Raw genomic sequence first — 14,824 nt, forward strand, 5'->3', positions numbered from 1 at the left:
AAATTACCCAGTGTGTGGTATTCTCTTACAGCAGCAGAAAACAGACTAAGACAGATGCTTATAGCATTAGATTATGCTATGTTTATAGAACTGAAGAATTCATGAATTCCAAATATGAAAAATAAGACTATTTTTCATAGTCTGTATTTTTGTGTCTCAGAGGAATGTTGGTGGTTTAACTTATTAAAATAACTCATGCTTGAAATCAGCATGAGTTACTCTATTGTTGGGGTGGTTATAATGTTTATAAGATTTTAATAGGGTATCTGCTTTATTTTTTGTAATACTTCTGATAGTGGTGGGGTGTCTGGTTGAATTTTAGTGCTATTTTTATGGCTTTTGAGTCCTAGATGACCTAACCTTAGAGCAGAAGAGCAGAGTGAGAGAGACAGTATTTCACAGGAAAGACAGAGAAAGATGGAGAGAAGTTCTAACAAAGTGAGGTACAAACCAAGAGAAGATGATGTGGGCCAAACTCCGATAAGGGGTGCATACACAGAGAAGGGAAGTTTTCTGTTGTGCTTTGGGTTGTTTATCCTAAGTGCCTCTTTTAAAATTGCTTTAAAATAAGCACAACCTGATATATTTCAGATGAACTCTATAAACCATATTTTTTTTCCAGAATAAAGTGCTACATAACATTTAACATTGAGGTTTTAATCTTAATTTTCAAAGAAACACTATAGTCTATCCAAGTTAATGTAACATTAGTTTCTCAATGATCACAGTGATACTGGGATTTGACGAGGCTTGTAACAACCTACTGGGATGATGTGAGCCCTTATTAACCTCATCCAGTGAGATGTGATGTTTTACCCACATGAGCTGGTTAGCATTTACAGTAAAGGGCACTTACACTGCACTCTTAATACTTATCTTTATTATGAAAGTGTTTCCAAAGTAAAATGATCCTCATAATAATGATTGCTTCCAGAGATCAAGAATGAATAATTATATTTTCATATAAAAATCAGCAAAACACAATAACAATACATAAAATAATTCTAATTGGCTAACAGTATTTCATTCCATTTCTGACAGAGATGCTCAAGCACTGAATTGTCTTAAGAAAACAAGTAAGGTTTTGTCACCTATCCTATTTCTCACTGCAAGTTGAAAAAAATCAAATCCAAACACCACCACCCCTTCTATGACAACAAATGGCTCTGGAGGTAAATAACTATGTGGGCAAAGAGTTGATGAAAATCATGAGCTTAGGGGCTTTATGAAACTTTGGAAAATCAAACTCAGAGGTTGTTTCCATTCTTAAAGTAATGAAGCTCTAAGTTAAAGTTCCAGAATCATCACATAACTGTTCCTATTCCATAGCTCATTTCTTTTTTTGCAGGCAATCTTATTTTTTTAAGGGTAGTTTCACGATGACAGTTTTAAAAAATTACTGTGGATAAAGAAAAAATTGTCTCAATGAAATAGAATTTTTCACTGAATACAGAAATCATCTCAATAGTTGTTGCCCCCTGGTTTCTAGGCCATACAACAGACATCAAACTATGAAGCCAAACTTTCATGGACCTGTGTTAAGAAAAACACACATATATAGGCATACTACTTTTTTTCAGAAAAATGGAATTAGGCAGAGAAGGAAGTGTGGGTGTACAACTGATCCACAAGCTATTGGGAAATCAATAGCTAAAAAATGTCAACACCCTGGCTTCCTTTTATCAGGAACTCCAGGAGGCTGAAAGTAATGTGAGTGCATGAGATAAGCGAGACAGATCTTAAGTTAACGGTCCCCTCCCATCCCTTTCTGGGCAATCTCCAGAATGCCTAGTTTTGTGGAGACACCATGTACTATCCGGCTGCAGAGACTTTCTTAGACCCCATGTTAGATCCTGTGGGGTCTTAGCATGTGGCCATATGGCAATGCATTCCTTTCAAAGGCTTTGGGTTGAACTCAAGTGGGAAATACCTGGAAAAGACTAAGCTTCTCCTTTGGGTGTCTGCTGATCCTATTAAAAATATTCATGATGCTTTATGATCTCCAATACAATTTTCTCCATGAAAACAAGCATCAGATACACTATCTCTAAGTATTTATTGGAGGGGTTCCAACAGCCTCGTGGACAGGCCTTCTCAGCAGCTACTGAGTGCCCCCTAGGGGTGGGGAGGGGACAGTGCACACAAAGGTAAACCACAGAGCCCTTTTCTGGCCTATTACGATGAAGAACTAAAATGTGGCCAGTGAACCAGTCAGTGCTCATCACTACGGGGTAATTTGAGAATGGCACAATTTCATTTTACCAAAAGAAACCTTCACTGGCTCTGGGGACTTCAATATCTTCATTTAAAAATATTTTGCTGCGTTTTCTTCAAGGGCGGCTTGTGACAATTGAACTGTTGATCATTCCTTCCATGGACAGCATGGTAGTGGCAAGTGCAGTAACTGGCTCATTGCATTTTCTCTTTCCATACAAGTTACTGGAACTGCCATGTGATCACTTTTCCAGCAGGCTGACTTCGATGTGATTTTTTTCTTATTTAAATGTTAGAAACACCTCAGGGCTATTATTATTTATCTACAAAGCAGAAATCAGCCAAGGACAAAGGAAAAAAGTAAGCTAATCAGAACCTGAAGACCTCAAATACCACATGAAATGTAAACATTTAACTTTTTATTTCCAAAGGTTTCTTGAAGCCTCCCTCTCTGGAGATAATGACATCACCATACATACTGATAAACAATCTTTTAATACCTTTGGAATCTTACAATTTTTATACTTCAAATTAAGAAAAACACTCAAATGTTCAGGCAACTTTGGCATTAACATTTCCAAGAAAGGGACAAAAACAACTATTAATGCAAAATCATGAAGAGATTGGGGACAATTGTGGGTGTCTATAAAGCTCTCTTTGAAAAGCTCTTTAAAGCGAACTCGGGTAAACGGAAATGAAATCTGACTTTACTTAGGCCAAATAACAATGAGGTTTGAATATAAAGTGGAAGATTCAGGCCCTTTTATTCAGTTTGCTCTAATTCAAACTCCACCAAATACTCAGAATGGAAAGTTTGGCAACAGAACTGGACATGTGGAGGTTCACCAACCATTTTGATCAAAGGTGATCTGATTTTATCTCGCTTCTTGCCTACCCTTTCTGCCTTGTTTACCTTGACCAGATGCCTGTGGCATTATATAATAAGACCTCAGGGCACCATCTGTCTGGCAGCCCAGCAGAAGTAGGATGCTAATAAAACCCTGGGGTAAAGCGGCAATCATTTGCATTTTTATCACATATACTTGAATAACCCAAAATACTGAGAGTTGCTTCCCTATGCTCAACATCCATAGGACCAAATTTGGAAAGGTGAACTGTAGTTGGCTTATACAATGGTCTTAGGTTCTCTATGACCTGCACTTAGCCATATTTAGCTCTCTAGATAAGAGGCTGAAAAGATTCTACCACCTTCAGGTGTGTGGAGAACATGACCAGGAGGCTGACAAACAAGGAGGGAAGTTTCTGTTGTACCTGGTGAGTGGGTTTTATGAAAAGAATATGGGTAAGGATGAGTCAGTGATATTTTGGTTTTATCACTTTTTGGAGAAACATACATATACATAAATAGAACACACGTTTTTATATAATTTATTGACCTGAGGCCAAATTCTATTTGATTTTCTACTTTCCCCCTACTAAGAGATCCAGAGAAGCTATTAACATTAGAGAATAAAGTATTCCTTCTTCTAGAATCCTTTCTACATACCCCTTTTTACCCTGGGAAGCTCTGAATGTGACCAGGAAGGAGGCGATATCAACACAGGCTAAGTTAATTAATGAGAAACAGCACTCTGACTAACCTATAGTTGAATTTACAAAATACACTTCAAAGCTATGGCCCAGCACAGGGGGAGGATGAGATACTGCACATATTTTTCTCTCTCAGCCTTATCAGGCTACCACGGGAAAGCTACAGACAGAGATATATTATTCTACATTATAAAAAGCCTGCAAACCCTATTTTAATTAGCCCCAAAGAACTCTGCCCTAAAATGTAAAATGAAATAAAACTCTCTGGATAACACAGAGGACTGTGTGAAGTGAATGCCATCACTGAGAGAGGCCCCAAGTGTTGCCAGTTTTCCTTCTAAGTAACTTCTGGGGGGAAAAATGATTACTTAGATTTGTCTTTGCTAATGACAGTCCCAATTTACTTCATTTTATGCAATTCTTCTAAACCTTTAATTTACAAGCTGACCTCCTTGAAATTATTCTTCTGTGCTCGGGTGTCATATGATCTAAACCTGAACACATTATGGATCTCTAAAGTTAATTTTACCCATTGAGAGGACTTGCCCCAGACACTAAAGTAAGCTAAATATGTTCATATTTTAATTAAGAAACCTTTACCTTCTCAAAATTTTCAGCTATGCTATTACCTTTTATATATATACCTGCATTTTAGTAGATGTTCTGATGACTAACAAGTCCTTCTATGATTGTTCTTACAAACTCAACCATCCACAAATTACACTCCTAGACATAGGCCTGTTTTGTGAAATAAAGTAACAAGACTCTAAAAGCAGAATTATTTGCATCGTTTTCCCAATAAACAACCAGATGTACTTCTAAGCCTCTTCAATTATTACTATGGACCATAACAGAAACATTATTTTGTAAATAAGTAGGGAAAGATATAATATTACAGTAAGAATTTTTTGGTTGGGAGCATTCTTTTAACTATTAACCCACAGATTGCAAATTGTGGGCACAAAGCTTTAATTTTTTCAAAGAACTGAATTAAATGTAAATGGTTCTGAGCAGGATATGCACTCTCTGGTATTTCTGCACACTCGTTACCATTTCTGCTACTGTCTTCACGGCCCTGATTCACACATTTATATTACGGCATTTTTGTTTGGGGTTCATGTTTTAAGTGATGGCCTTCTTGATTTATGAAGGGTTTTATAATCCCTTGTTCCTCTTACTAGAAGTTAGAAGAAGAGATAAAATCTTTGGCCAACATACAGTTTTCTTATCTGTACATAAATAACACTGCTGTGTAGAAGACTTATGGAAACTTATTCTTCAGTACTTTTCCTCATTGTTGATATTGCCATTGTCCAATAGAATTTTTCATTTTTTCCAGAAACAGCCCCACTTGAAAAAAATTCCTGGAAACCAAAGAGGCATTGTAGTGTAATGCTGCTCAGTGTCTAGTAACAGGAAAGTCATCTGGATTACGTTTAAGGAGAAAAGCAAAGGGTAAAATAGTCTCTCTCCCATTGGCTTTATTTTCCTCAGCAAAATAAAAACATCAACATCAAGTACTAGATAGGGCTTTTTCTTGAAAGCTAGTTGCATTAAAGTGCTTTGCACTGCACATGTAATTTTTATCAACTCTTGAAAGATTTTTTTTGTCCCCAAATATACTTCTTTCTTTTGTAATGTGACAGAAGACTGCACTAATCATAGGGTAGTGGCAAAACCTGGCTGAAATCAGCTGCTCTCTTTATGTTATTCCCAGAACACAAGACAAATTCCCATTCTTAACAGTGATTTCCTTGTTTATAACTATGAGCTTCAGTGAATATCCTCCTTCAGAATCAGAGCACTGACCTCATCACAGAGAAAAACAAACAAACAAACACACTCTGTAACCTACAAGGTTAACCCTCAACTAGCTATCACACCCATCGAGGAAATCTTGGCTGTGTGCATAAGAAATGAAATCTATTTCAAAGCAATTTAATACAAAACCATTCAAAAAGTTCTCCAACAACCATCTTCTTTAATTTGAACTGCGAATTGACCATGAAGAGTGAATATTAAACACCTGGTTTGTCCGGTTTAAATGGTCACTGAGACTGTATAGGCAATTTCAAAACGGGCACTGTAACAAAAAGAAAGCAAACCTATTTAGAGCTGAACGAGAATCTTGCACTGGATTTTGCTTGCTCTAAGTGATAAAATAAACTGATGCTCATAGCACATTGGACTACAGCAAGAGAAAGGGGGAGAAGCAGATGGAGCATCTCCTTCACTGTCATGAGCCCAGTGAGTAAAAGGAGTGAGGAAACCCTCTTTTGTCCACAGATTTACAAATACAAAAAATAAATAATATTCTAAGACAGTACAAATGCAAATACTGTTCCCTTGTGTCAATTACATACAGCATGCCTACATAGAGAGAATGGTAATTCTTCTTCATTCACAGACAGGACACATGGCAGTGCACTATTCAAAATGCTTTGATAATCTTAATTTTTGTTTCTGGTGCTGAGATATTATGAAAGGAACTGCATTTGCAACTTATTAAATACTTCCAGGAACAAATAGTTCACTTTGCTTGGGACTTGTAGTTTTCAGTAATTAATCATCCATGGAGCAGGAGCCGGTCAGGAGATACCCGTTGGTACCACTGGTCCCATTGGTGGTTGTCGCAGTGTGGGGATTCTTCCCTGGAGGTTCTGAGTCCTCCTCATCTGAGCTGGACTCAATATCACTTCGATCATCCTTGGACACCTGTGGAGTAGAAGCAGGTGAGTATAACCAGCACCTAAGAAATCATCAAGGTATGGCATGCTAGAAGCACATGCAGTCATACACAAAGGGAAACAGATCCCAATGTTAAAAAATTGCAGAGGATGAGAACATTGCCATAGCAATAAGTTCCCCTTCATTGGAGAGATAAAATGTAGGCGACAAAGGTAAGTATCATGGAGGGCTAGACTTCCTGACCTCTTGAAGGTATCTTTCCATATTCAGAACGTACTAGACCATGAATCCCGCTTTTAATCAAAAAGCAGCATACTGTGCCACTGGAACGGCATCACAGGAATTTAGTACAAATGGATCAATTTACTCATTGATGATCACATTCTCCTTGAGAATAATTTAAAGTCAGCTCTCAATTAACCATACCAATGGAGATAGTCACTAGCTCAGAACATTGAAAAAAATTCCTATTTGGCTTTTTAATGCATTGTTTAATGATTACATTTTTATTTTGTGTATGCTATAATTAATTAGGAATTTTGTTTCGTATGTCACACAACAAATGGCAGCAGGAGGCATCTTTTTTTTTTTTTTTTTTTTTTGAGTCAGAGTCTTGCTCTGTTGCCTAGGCTGGAGTGCAGTGGTGTGATCCAGTTCACCACAACCTCTGCCTCCTGGGTTCAGGATTCTCCTGCCTTAGCCTCCCGAGTAGCTAGGATTACAGGCATGCACCACCATGCCCAGCTAATTTTTGTATTTTTAGTAGAGACAGGGTTTCAGTATGTTGGCCAGGCTGGTCTGGAACTCCTGACCTCAGGTGATCCACCCACCTCGACCTCCCAAAGTGTTGGGATTACAGGTGTGGGCCACCGTGCCTGGCCAGGAGACATCTTAAGAACCTGCTGAGTGGGGTAGAGCTTGAAATATTTCCTGAGGAAAATCCACTGACCAGATCATCAAGAACTGGCTCCCTGCCAGGCGAGATGGCTCATGCCTGTAATCCCAGCACTCTGGGAGCCTGAGGTGGGTGGATCACCTGAGGTCGGGAGTTCAAGGACAGCCTGACCAACATGGAGAAACTCAGTCTCTACTAAAAAAAAAAAAAAAAAAAGCCAGGTGTGGTGACACATGCCTGTAATCCCAACTACTCCGGAGGCTGAGGCAGAAGAATCGCTTGAACCCAGGGGGCGGAGGCTGCGGTGAGCCGAGATCGTGCCATTGCACTCCAGCCTGGGCAATAAGAGCAAAACTGTCATAAAAAGAAAGAACTGGCTCCCATCCTGCTAAGTCTCTTCAATGCTCCATTCAATCTCCCTAAGTCACATGGAGGTCAAAATACGGTGAGAAGATGTAAATCTATACATTACCATAAAGGACGAGAAAAATCCTACTGTCTAACAAGGAAGTAATTTTTGTGGGAAATTAAGAAAATACTGCTTTTAAGATAAAAATAGTTTGAACCTCCTACTCTGTAAGTCTAAATTATGGTAAGCATTCTTACCTAGAAGGCCTTAAGATTTTTGAGTAACTCATCACTGCTTACTTATATTTTTCAGTAGTGTGACAAAAGAGACCTGGTAGCTTTCCTTCATAGGAACGTTCCCAATCTGGTCCTCCTGTGATTCTCTAGGGGTGGGCTGGGGAGGTTGGCAAAGTCCCCTGGGAGGTATGGCAGAATTAACGGGGGGCTTTCCCACATCACATCCCGTCTGTGCTACCATTACACTCTAACATGAGAATCCTGGACTCCCTCCACTCTGCCCAACTTGAGAAACTAACAGTTCCTGTGGGAGAATGTCCTCTCTCTCAGGTGGGTGGGGTCAGGAGAAAGCGAAAGCTCAGAACTACTGCTTTATGCCAACCAGTGGTGATGAAGTAAATATCGTAAAAGTGAACCTCACTCCAATACCCTTTGAGATGGGACTGAACTCACACAGGCCATCTCCAAACAGATTTAGATACTCAGACTCCAAAATGGCTAAAGGTAATTGAACTTAAACATTGTGAGTCACAAAGCCAGCATTATAGTAAAGCTCCACTACGTTGATAAGTCCATTAGTCTTAAGTAGAAATCTCCAGTTTTACAAAGTGATTAATTTACATTTGCATGCTCAGTCAGATTTTTTAAATTGCACTTAGAAAAATCTATACTTACGTTACCTTCAAAGAAAGGACAATTTAGAATATCTCAAATAGCCCAGAGGAAAATAACTCATGGCCAAGATGAATCTTACTGTCCCAGGTGAGAGCCGCAAGGGCAGCTAAGATATTGTGAAGCCTGAGATCTAGAATAAAATTATTTATCATCTCTTCATAAAGTAGAAGGAATAAGTTGAAGAGCAGGCAACGTGTCTGGTAGAAATAGCAATGCAATTTAGGACACAAGTAATCTAAGCAGCATTCTTGCATATTTAGTTATTGTTATCATATTGACAGTTTTGTGCATGTTGACTAAATTTGTATCCAAATGAGGACAGAGAGACTTTAAAATAGAAATACATGATCATTTTAAAGAGTGAGAGGTCACAGAGAAAAATGAACTTTAGCTTCTGAACAATTAATTGATCAAAATAATTAGGATTTCTACTAGAGATGGTGCTGAGAAGTGGTTTCATACTACATGACTAGATGCCCCTACTTCCCCTGCAGAACAGGCCAGCTCTGTTGACCTTGATGAATCAGAATGGTCACGTGCTACCATATGGCCCTGGGCAGGTCAGGCACACAGCTGATGCTCAGGCCTCCATTCTACAATGTGTTGATCCTCTCCCCCTCCAACTAGTTCTGTTTCTCCTACTTTACTTTGGTCTATTTCTGTCTTTTAGCCAACATATTAAACACCAGTGAAAGAAATTCTTCTTCTCTGTTGGATCATGCAACATTTAGCAGAACACAAGCTCACACCAAAGGGCCCTAATAGAGCTGTCTCTAGTGTCCCTTGCAGCTCATGGAACTGCAGCTCACATGAAGCCTCTAGCCAGTGTCAATAGGTTAGACAGAACAATATGCACGGAAACAAAAGCATCTGAGTGCCCCTCCAACGGGCAAGAGGCACTCAGGACAAGGACAGAGAGAGAGGAGGAGAAACTTACATGTAAAGGGTTCCACTTCCCAGCCTTCCAGGGTAGCAGAAGGAAGAGAACAAACAAGTAAGAACATGTCACAGAGAACGATCTGGAAAAGTCTCTGCTCTACGCACGTGGTGGGAGCTGAGGCTTAGGAAGCTTTATTCGAATCAACCTCAAGTCCACTTTTAACCAAAAAGATTTAACTAAATCTTGTTGGAAGTCATGAACAGATTTGTTTTTCAGTTTGAAAGAAAGGTTTGTTTAAACAGGCATACTGCACTAAGTGATCCTTCTCATAAAAGCAGAGAAGTGATTAAATTTCTGTTCAGTATAAATATAATCAGAAGAGGTCCATGGTTGACAGGAGGAGTGAGAGCGAACACAACAAATAATATATTATTAAGTCTAAAATTACAAATGCATATCATTGGGTGCCATCGCCAGCAAAGGAACACTGAAGACTTAAAAAATGAACTAGAGAAGGAAATGACATTTTCGTTTATGTTTCTAGGTAGTTTTGTTCAATTCTGAAGAAATAATACCAATTTTGACGAAATATGAAATAGTAAATAGTTGATCCAGAGAAATTACAGAAACAAAATTTTCTAAGACATATTGGAAAAAGTGAGTTACAGCTTACCTTGCCTCTTGAAACAGCTTTGCAAGCTATTTTCACAATCAAGTAAGACCAGAAGCAGTTCAACCCTTGTATTAGCAACAGCAGTAGGTTAAAAACCCACCAGGAAGGGTAAGGTCCAACGATCTCCCAGCTTTCAAATAATGTGGTATTTAACACCCTAAGCAAAAGAAGCAAGTGATTAGTGAATGTGGCATTTTCCTTTGCTTTCCAAGGAACTCTCGTCACTCCTCTAAAGCAGAAGGTCAACAGTGTCTCCCAACTACCCCCTCTCTGGCAGGATGGTATGAAAGTTTGCCAGGTACTTAGAAATGTCATTTCCTGAAGAATTGCCCTGGTGGTATGACTTTCATTTGGTTTTAGGTTGAATATTTTTTCCCTATTCGCTTCTTCGAAAATGATAAAATAAATATAACGTAAAATTGACCATCTTGACTTTTTTTAAGTGTACGGTTCACTGGCATTAGGTAAATTCACATTGTTGTGCAACCATCACCGCCATTCATGGTCAGCACACTTTTCATCTTTCAAAACCAAGATTCTCTACCCATTCTACCAGCCTGCATCAACCACCATTCTCCTTCCTGTCTCTGTGAATTTGACTACCTTAGCTACAGCATCAAAGTAGAATCATAGTATTTGTCCTTTTGTGACAGGCTTGTTTCATCTTCAAGGTTCATCCATGTTGTGGCATGTGTCAGAACTTCCTTCCTTTTTAAGGCTGAATTATATGTATATATCATGTTTTATCCACTCATCCACTGAAATGGAACTTGGGTTGCTTCTACCTTTTGGCCATTGCAAATAATGCTACTAAGAACACGGGTCTACAAATATCACTCTGAGTATATATCTTTCAGGCATATATCCAGAAGTGGAATTGTTGGATCATATGTTTCCCCCTTCACTTTTGCCATCATTTCTTTCATTAATTTTCATTCATTTTTTTGGTTGGGATGCGGTATCTACTTGTTAAAAGGCCTGTATGATCTTTGAAGTTGCTTTTGGGCTTTAAATAAGTGAGAAGAATGCCATTCAATGCCAATACACTGTAAAAAAAGAGATTAACTCCTAAACATTACTTAAGTACAAGCCATACGCCTAGCACAGGGAAAAACACAGTGGAAGTGAGAATATGAGTGAGACGTAGGCTCGTATCTAGTAGGAGAGTCATTAGAGGGTCCTTAATTGTGTAAGGCTTCCCCTGGGAAAGCACTGACAATTGAAAGACATCATTTTGAAGTGATGTCTTGAAATGAGTATCGGAAGGATTTTGACAAAAATGATTAGAGAACAATGAATGTATTTAGTTTTAAGAGTATGTAAGAGTATGTATTTGAATTAGGAAAAATTATTTGAGGTAACTGGTTCTCTCTGTAATCTACCATCAGAACTAGAATGCAACAGCCACCTGGAGCAGATACCTCAAAGGCTGGTTTTAGTGCTTTGCTCTGGTCCCTGCCTGTGTCTGCTCCTAAGCACTTGGAAATGGACTCATGTCATCTGGACCCATATTGCTGCCACAGAGAAGCACAGCACCTGCATAATTTTGGAATCATTCTTATTCTCGGCTCTCCTCCTCAGCTTACCCCAGGGATGGTTTGGAGACCCACAAGAAAACTCACCTAAGTGCATTTCTACTGCCTGCCACTGCAGCACTTTGCTGGGACAATCTGATTCTAGAGGAGAGGCTGGGTGGACAACACTTAGTGGCTAAAGGGAAGGGAGAGAAAACTCTCGAATTTAAGACACAGATCACTCATATAAGAACATAAGACAAATAGATAATTTAAACAAAAGAAACTGTGATGAAAGCTTTGAGAGAGGTTAGAAAAGAACTTTGTGAATTAGAAAAGGAAAAAACAGGCCGGGCACGGTGGCTCACGCCTGTAATCCCTGCACTTTGGGAGGCCGAGGTGGGTGGATCACCTGAGGTCAGGAGTTCAAGACCAGCCTGGCCAAGATGGTGAAACCCTGTCTCTACTAAAAATACAAAAATTAGCTGAGTGTGGTGGTGTGTGCCTATAGTCCCAGCTACTCAGGAGGCTACAGCAGAATTGCTTGAACCCAGTAGGCGGAGGTTGCGGTGAGCCGAAATCGTACCACTGCAGTCCAGCCTGGGTGATATAGCAAGACTCCATCTCAAAAAAAGAAAAAAAAAGAGAGAGAGAGAAAAACAATTATTGCAGTTGGAATAAGAGGTAAAGAAAAAAGAAAAAAGGAGAGGCGAGGTACTGTGCCTCACTCCTGGAATCCCAGCACTTTGGGGGGCTGAGGTAGGAGGATTGTTTGAGTCCAGGAGTTTGAAACCAGCCCGGGCAACAGAGCGAGACCCTATCTCTATATAAATAAAATAAAAATGAACCATGTATGGTGGCAGATGCCTGCAGTTCCAGCTACTTGAAAGGCTGAGGCAGGAGGATCACTTGAGCAGGAGTTGCAGGTTACAGTGAAGCTATGATTGTGCCACCACACCCCAGCCTCGGTAATAGAGTGAGACCTTGTCTCAAAAAAATAAAGGAAAAAGGAGAATGAAAAATAAAATAGACAAATAGATTCTTCCCCATCCCCCAATTTCTGCCACTCCTATTTACAGACTAGAATGAGACTAACAGTTTGTCTCCAACTCTGCCATACTAGTTGTCTTTAAAGCGTAATACATAATAAACATGTTAAAATTCTAAAAATGATAGAAATTTAATGATTTGAATTTTACAAGTCATTAAAAGAATAATACCTCATGAAATAGTTGTATTCACTCTGGGGAAGGGGGATAATATTAGGAAATCTGTTAACATATTACAAACATAGGCCAAATTGGTATAAATGTAACGATTTCAACAGCATCAAAGACACCTGGTAATGTTTAATTCCTCATTGTTGATGTTTAACAATTAGAATACAAAGGACTTACTATGATTTTTGTAACCCTTTCAAATCAGCATATTAATAAACACCAGAATTATTTCCTTTAAAATCAGGAAAACCATGGACAAAAAGTATAACCATTATTATTTAACACTATTCCGGAAGCTCTGGCCATTGAGTATGGCAGGGAGTCAGAGACTGAATTTCAAATACATAGACATAAAATATCTATAAATATTTTAAAAACAGCAAACAACCAAAATGTCCCATAACAGGGAACAATAAAAATTAAAAACTTAGTTTTCATTCTTATTCCAGAAATTTTTTTTTTTTACATTTTAAAAATTTAATTTTTACAATTTAAGTTCTGGGATACATGTGCAGAACGTGCAGGTTTGTTACATAGGTATACATGTGCCATGGTGGTTTGCTGCACTCATCCACCTGTCATCTAGGTTTTAAGTCCCACATGCACTAGGTATTTGTCCTAATGCTCTCCTTCCTTCACCCCCTAGTCCCCGACAGGCCCCAGTGTGTGATGTTCCCCTCCCTGTGTCCTTGCGTTCTCATTGTTCAACTCCCACTTATGAGTGAGAACATGTGGTGTTTGGGTTTTGAGAAATTATTAATAATAAATAATTAATAAGTACTTATTAATAAATACAATTACTTTGTAAAAATGACTAAATTAGGATAATGCCTACATTCCTGCCTTGTTTATTATCTGAAGAAGCAGTTATCTCTTTAAACATCAGTTTGCAGGCCAGGGGGACAACAAGGCTCAACTCCGTGGGCAGTGTGGGAGGACTCGCACACCTTACACTCTTCTATCTCCAGCATCCTGCAAAACACCTGGAAGTAACATGCTTGCTAGACACGTTCGTTGCTAGACATGTAACATGCTTGCTAGACATGTGTTTGCTAATCCAACAATTCAATAAATATGAAGAAGAAAGCTCTGAAATAATAAAAATAATTTTATTTCAAAACTAGCTCTGCTTCTTGACATACTACACATGTTGATATTCAGAGAAACTTTAGTTCCCTTTCAACAGAAAGAAGTTCTGTGTACATAGCAACAATGACTGCATTATGCTATTCATTATAAGTTAACCTTTGCTGGATTATAGACCGAGAAGCTTTCTCGCCATTGTGACGCTAGGACTGATGCTACTGCTTGGCTTAATTTGAACAGGATGTCAGAGCAGCCATTGGCAACATGGCATTCACATTAATTTCTGAAACACTGCATCAGGATTTATAGGCTTTGCCATGACAATCAGTGGCACCTCTGATTACTTATGAGATGCTGCTCAAAAGTAATGGGATTTCGTTGAAAATCAACTTGGGTTCCCGTAGAGACACTTGAGAAAATACAATCAGTGCACCAAACGGATATATCTCTCAGTGAGAAGCATGGTAAGAAAAACAATATATTAGGAATTTATACTGGGGGACAGAGAACATATGACACTCAGACTCTAATAAACAGTAAACCTAGGAAAGAGCCTTTGTTTGGCCCAAGAATGTTACAATTGAGGAAACTGGTTTTTTTTTTTTGGACAAACTATTAAAATGGTGATTATAGAATCTTACTTCTGGGAGGTACTTTAGGAGTATGTACTTTAATGATGCCATCACGAACCTATGGTGACAGAGTTCAGGATAGTGGTTGTGACAGTTAATACTGAGTGTCGGCCGGGTGCGGTGGCTCAAGCCTGTAATCCCAGCACTTTGGGAGGCCAAGACGGGCGGATCACGAGGTCAGGAGATCGAGACCATCCTGGCTAACACGGTG

The 14,824-nt window shown here is 39.0% G+C and overlaps 1 protein-coding gene across 1 annotated transcript in view; it reads right to left on the reverse strand.

Moving 5' to 3' along the window:
* Positions 1-858: 858 nt before the first annotated feature.
* CERS6 (ceramide synthase 6) overlaps positions 859-14,824 on the reverse strand; it is a gene marked incomplete at its 5' end in the record, with an annotated part of 328,174 nt that continues 314,208 nt past the window's right edge. The window contains 3 exons of the mRNA XM_011988171.1: positions 859-6,480; positions 9,546-9,569; positions 10,162-10,318. Coding sequence (XP_011843561.1) covers positions 6,328-6,480; positions 9,546-9,569; positions 10,162-10,318 — 334 coding nt within the window. The remainder of the gene's footprint in view (positions 6,481-9,545; positions 9,570-10,161; positions 10,319-14,824) is intronic.

Source organism: Mandrillus leucophaeus, unplaced genomic scaffold (assembly GCF_000951045.1).
Source record: "Mandrillus leucophaeus isolate KB7577 unplaced genomic scaffold, Mleu.le_1.0 Scaffold324, whole genome shotgun sequence".
Classification (NCBI taxonomy): Eukaryota; Metazoa; Chordata; class Mammalia; order Primates; family Cercopithecidae; genus Mandrillus; species Mandrillus leucophaeus.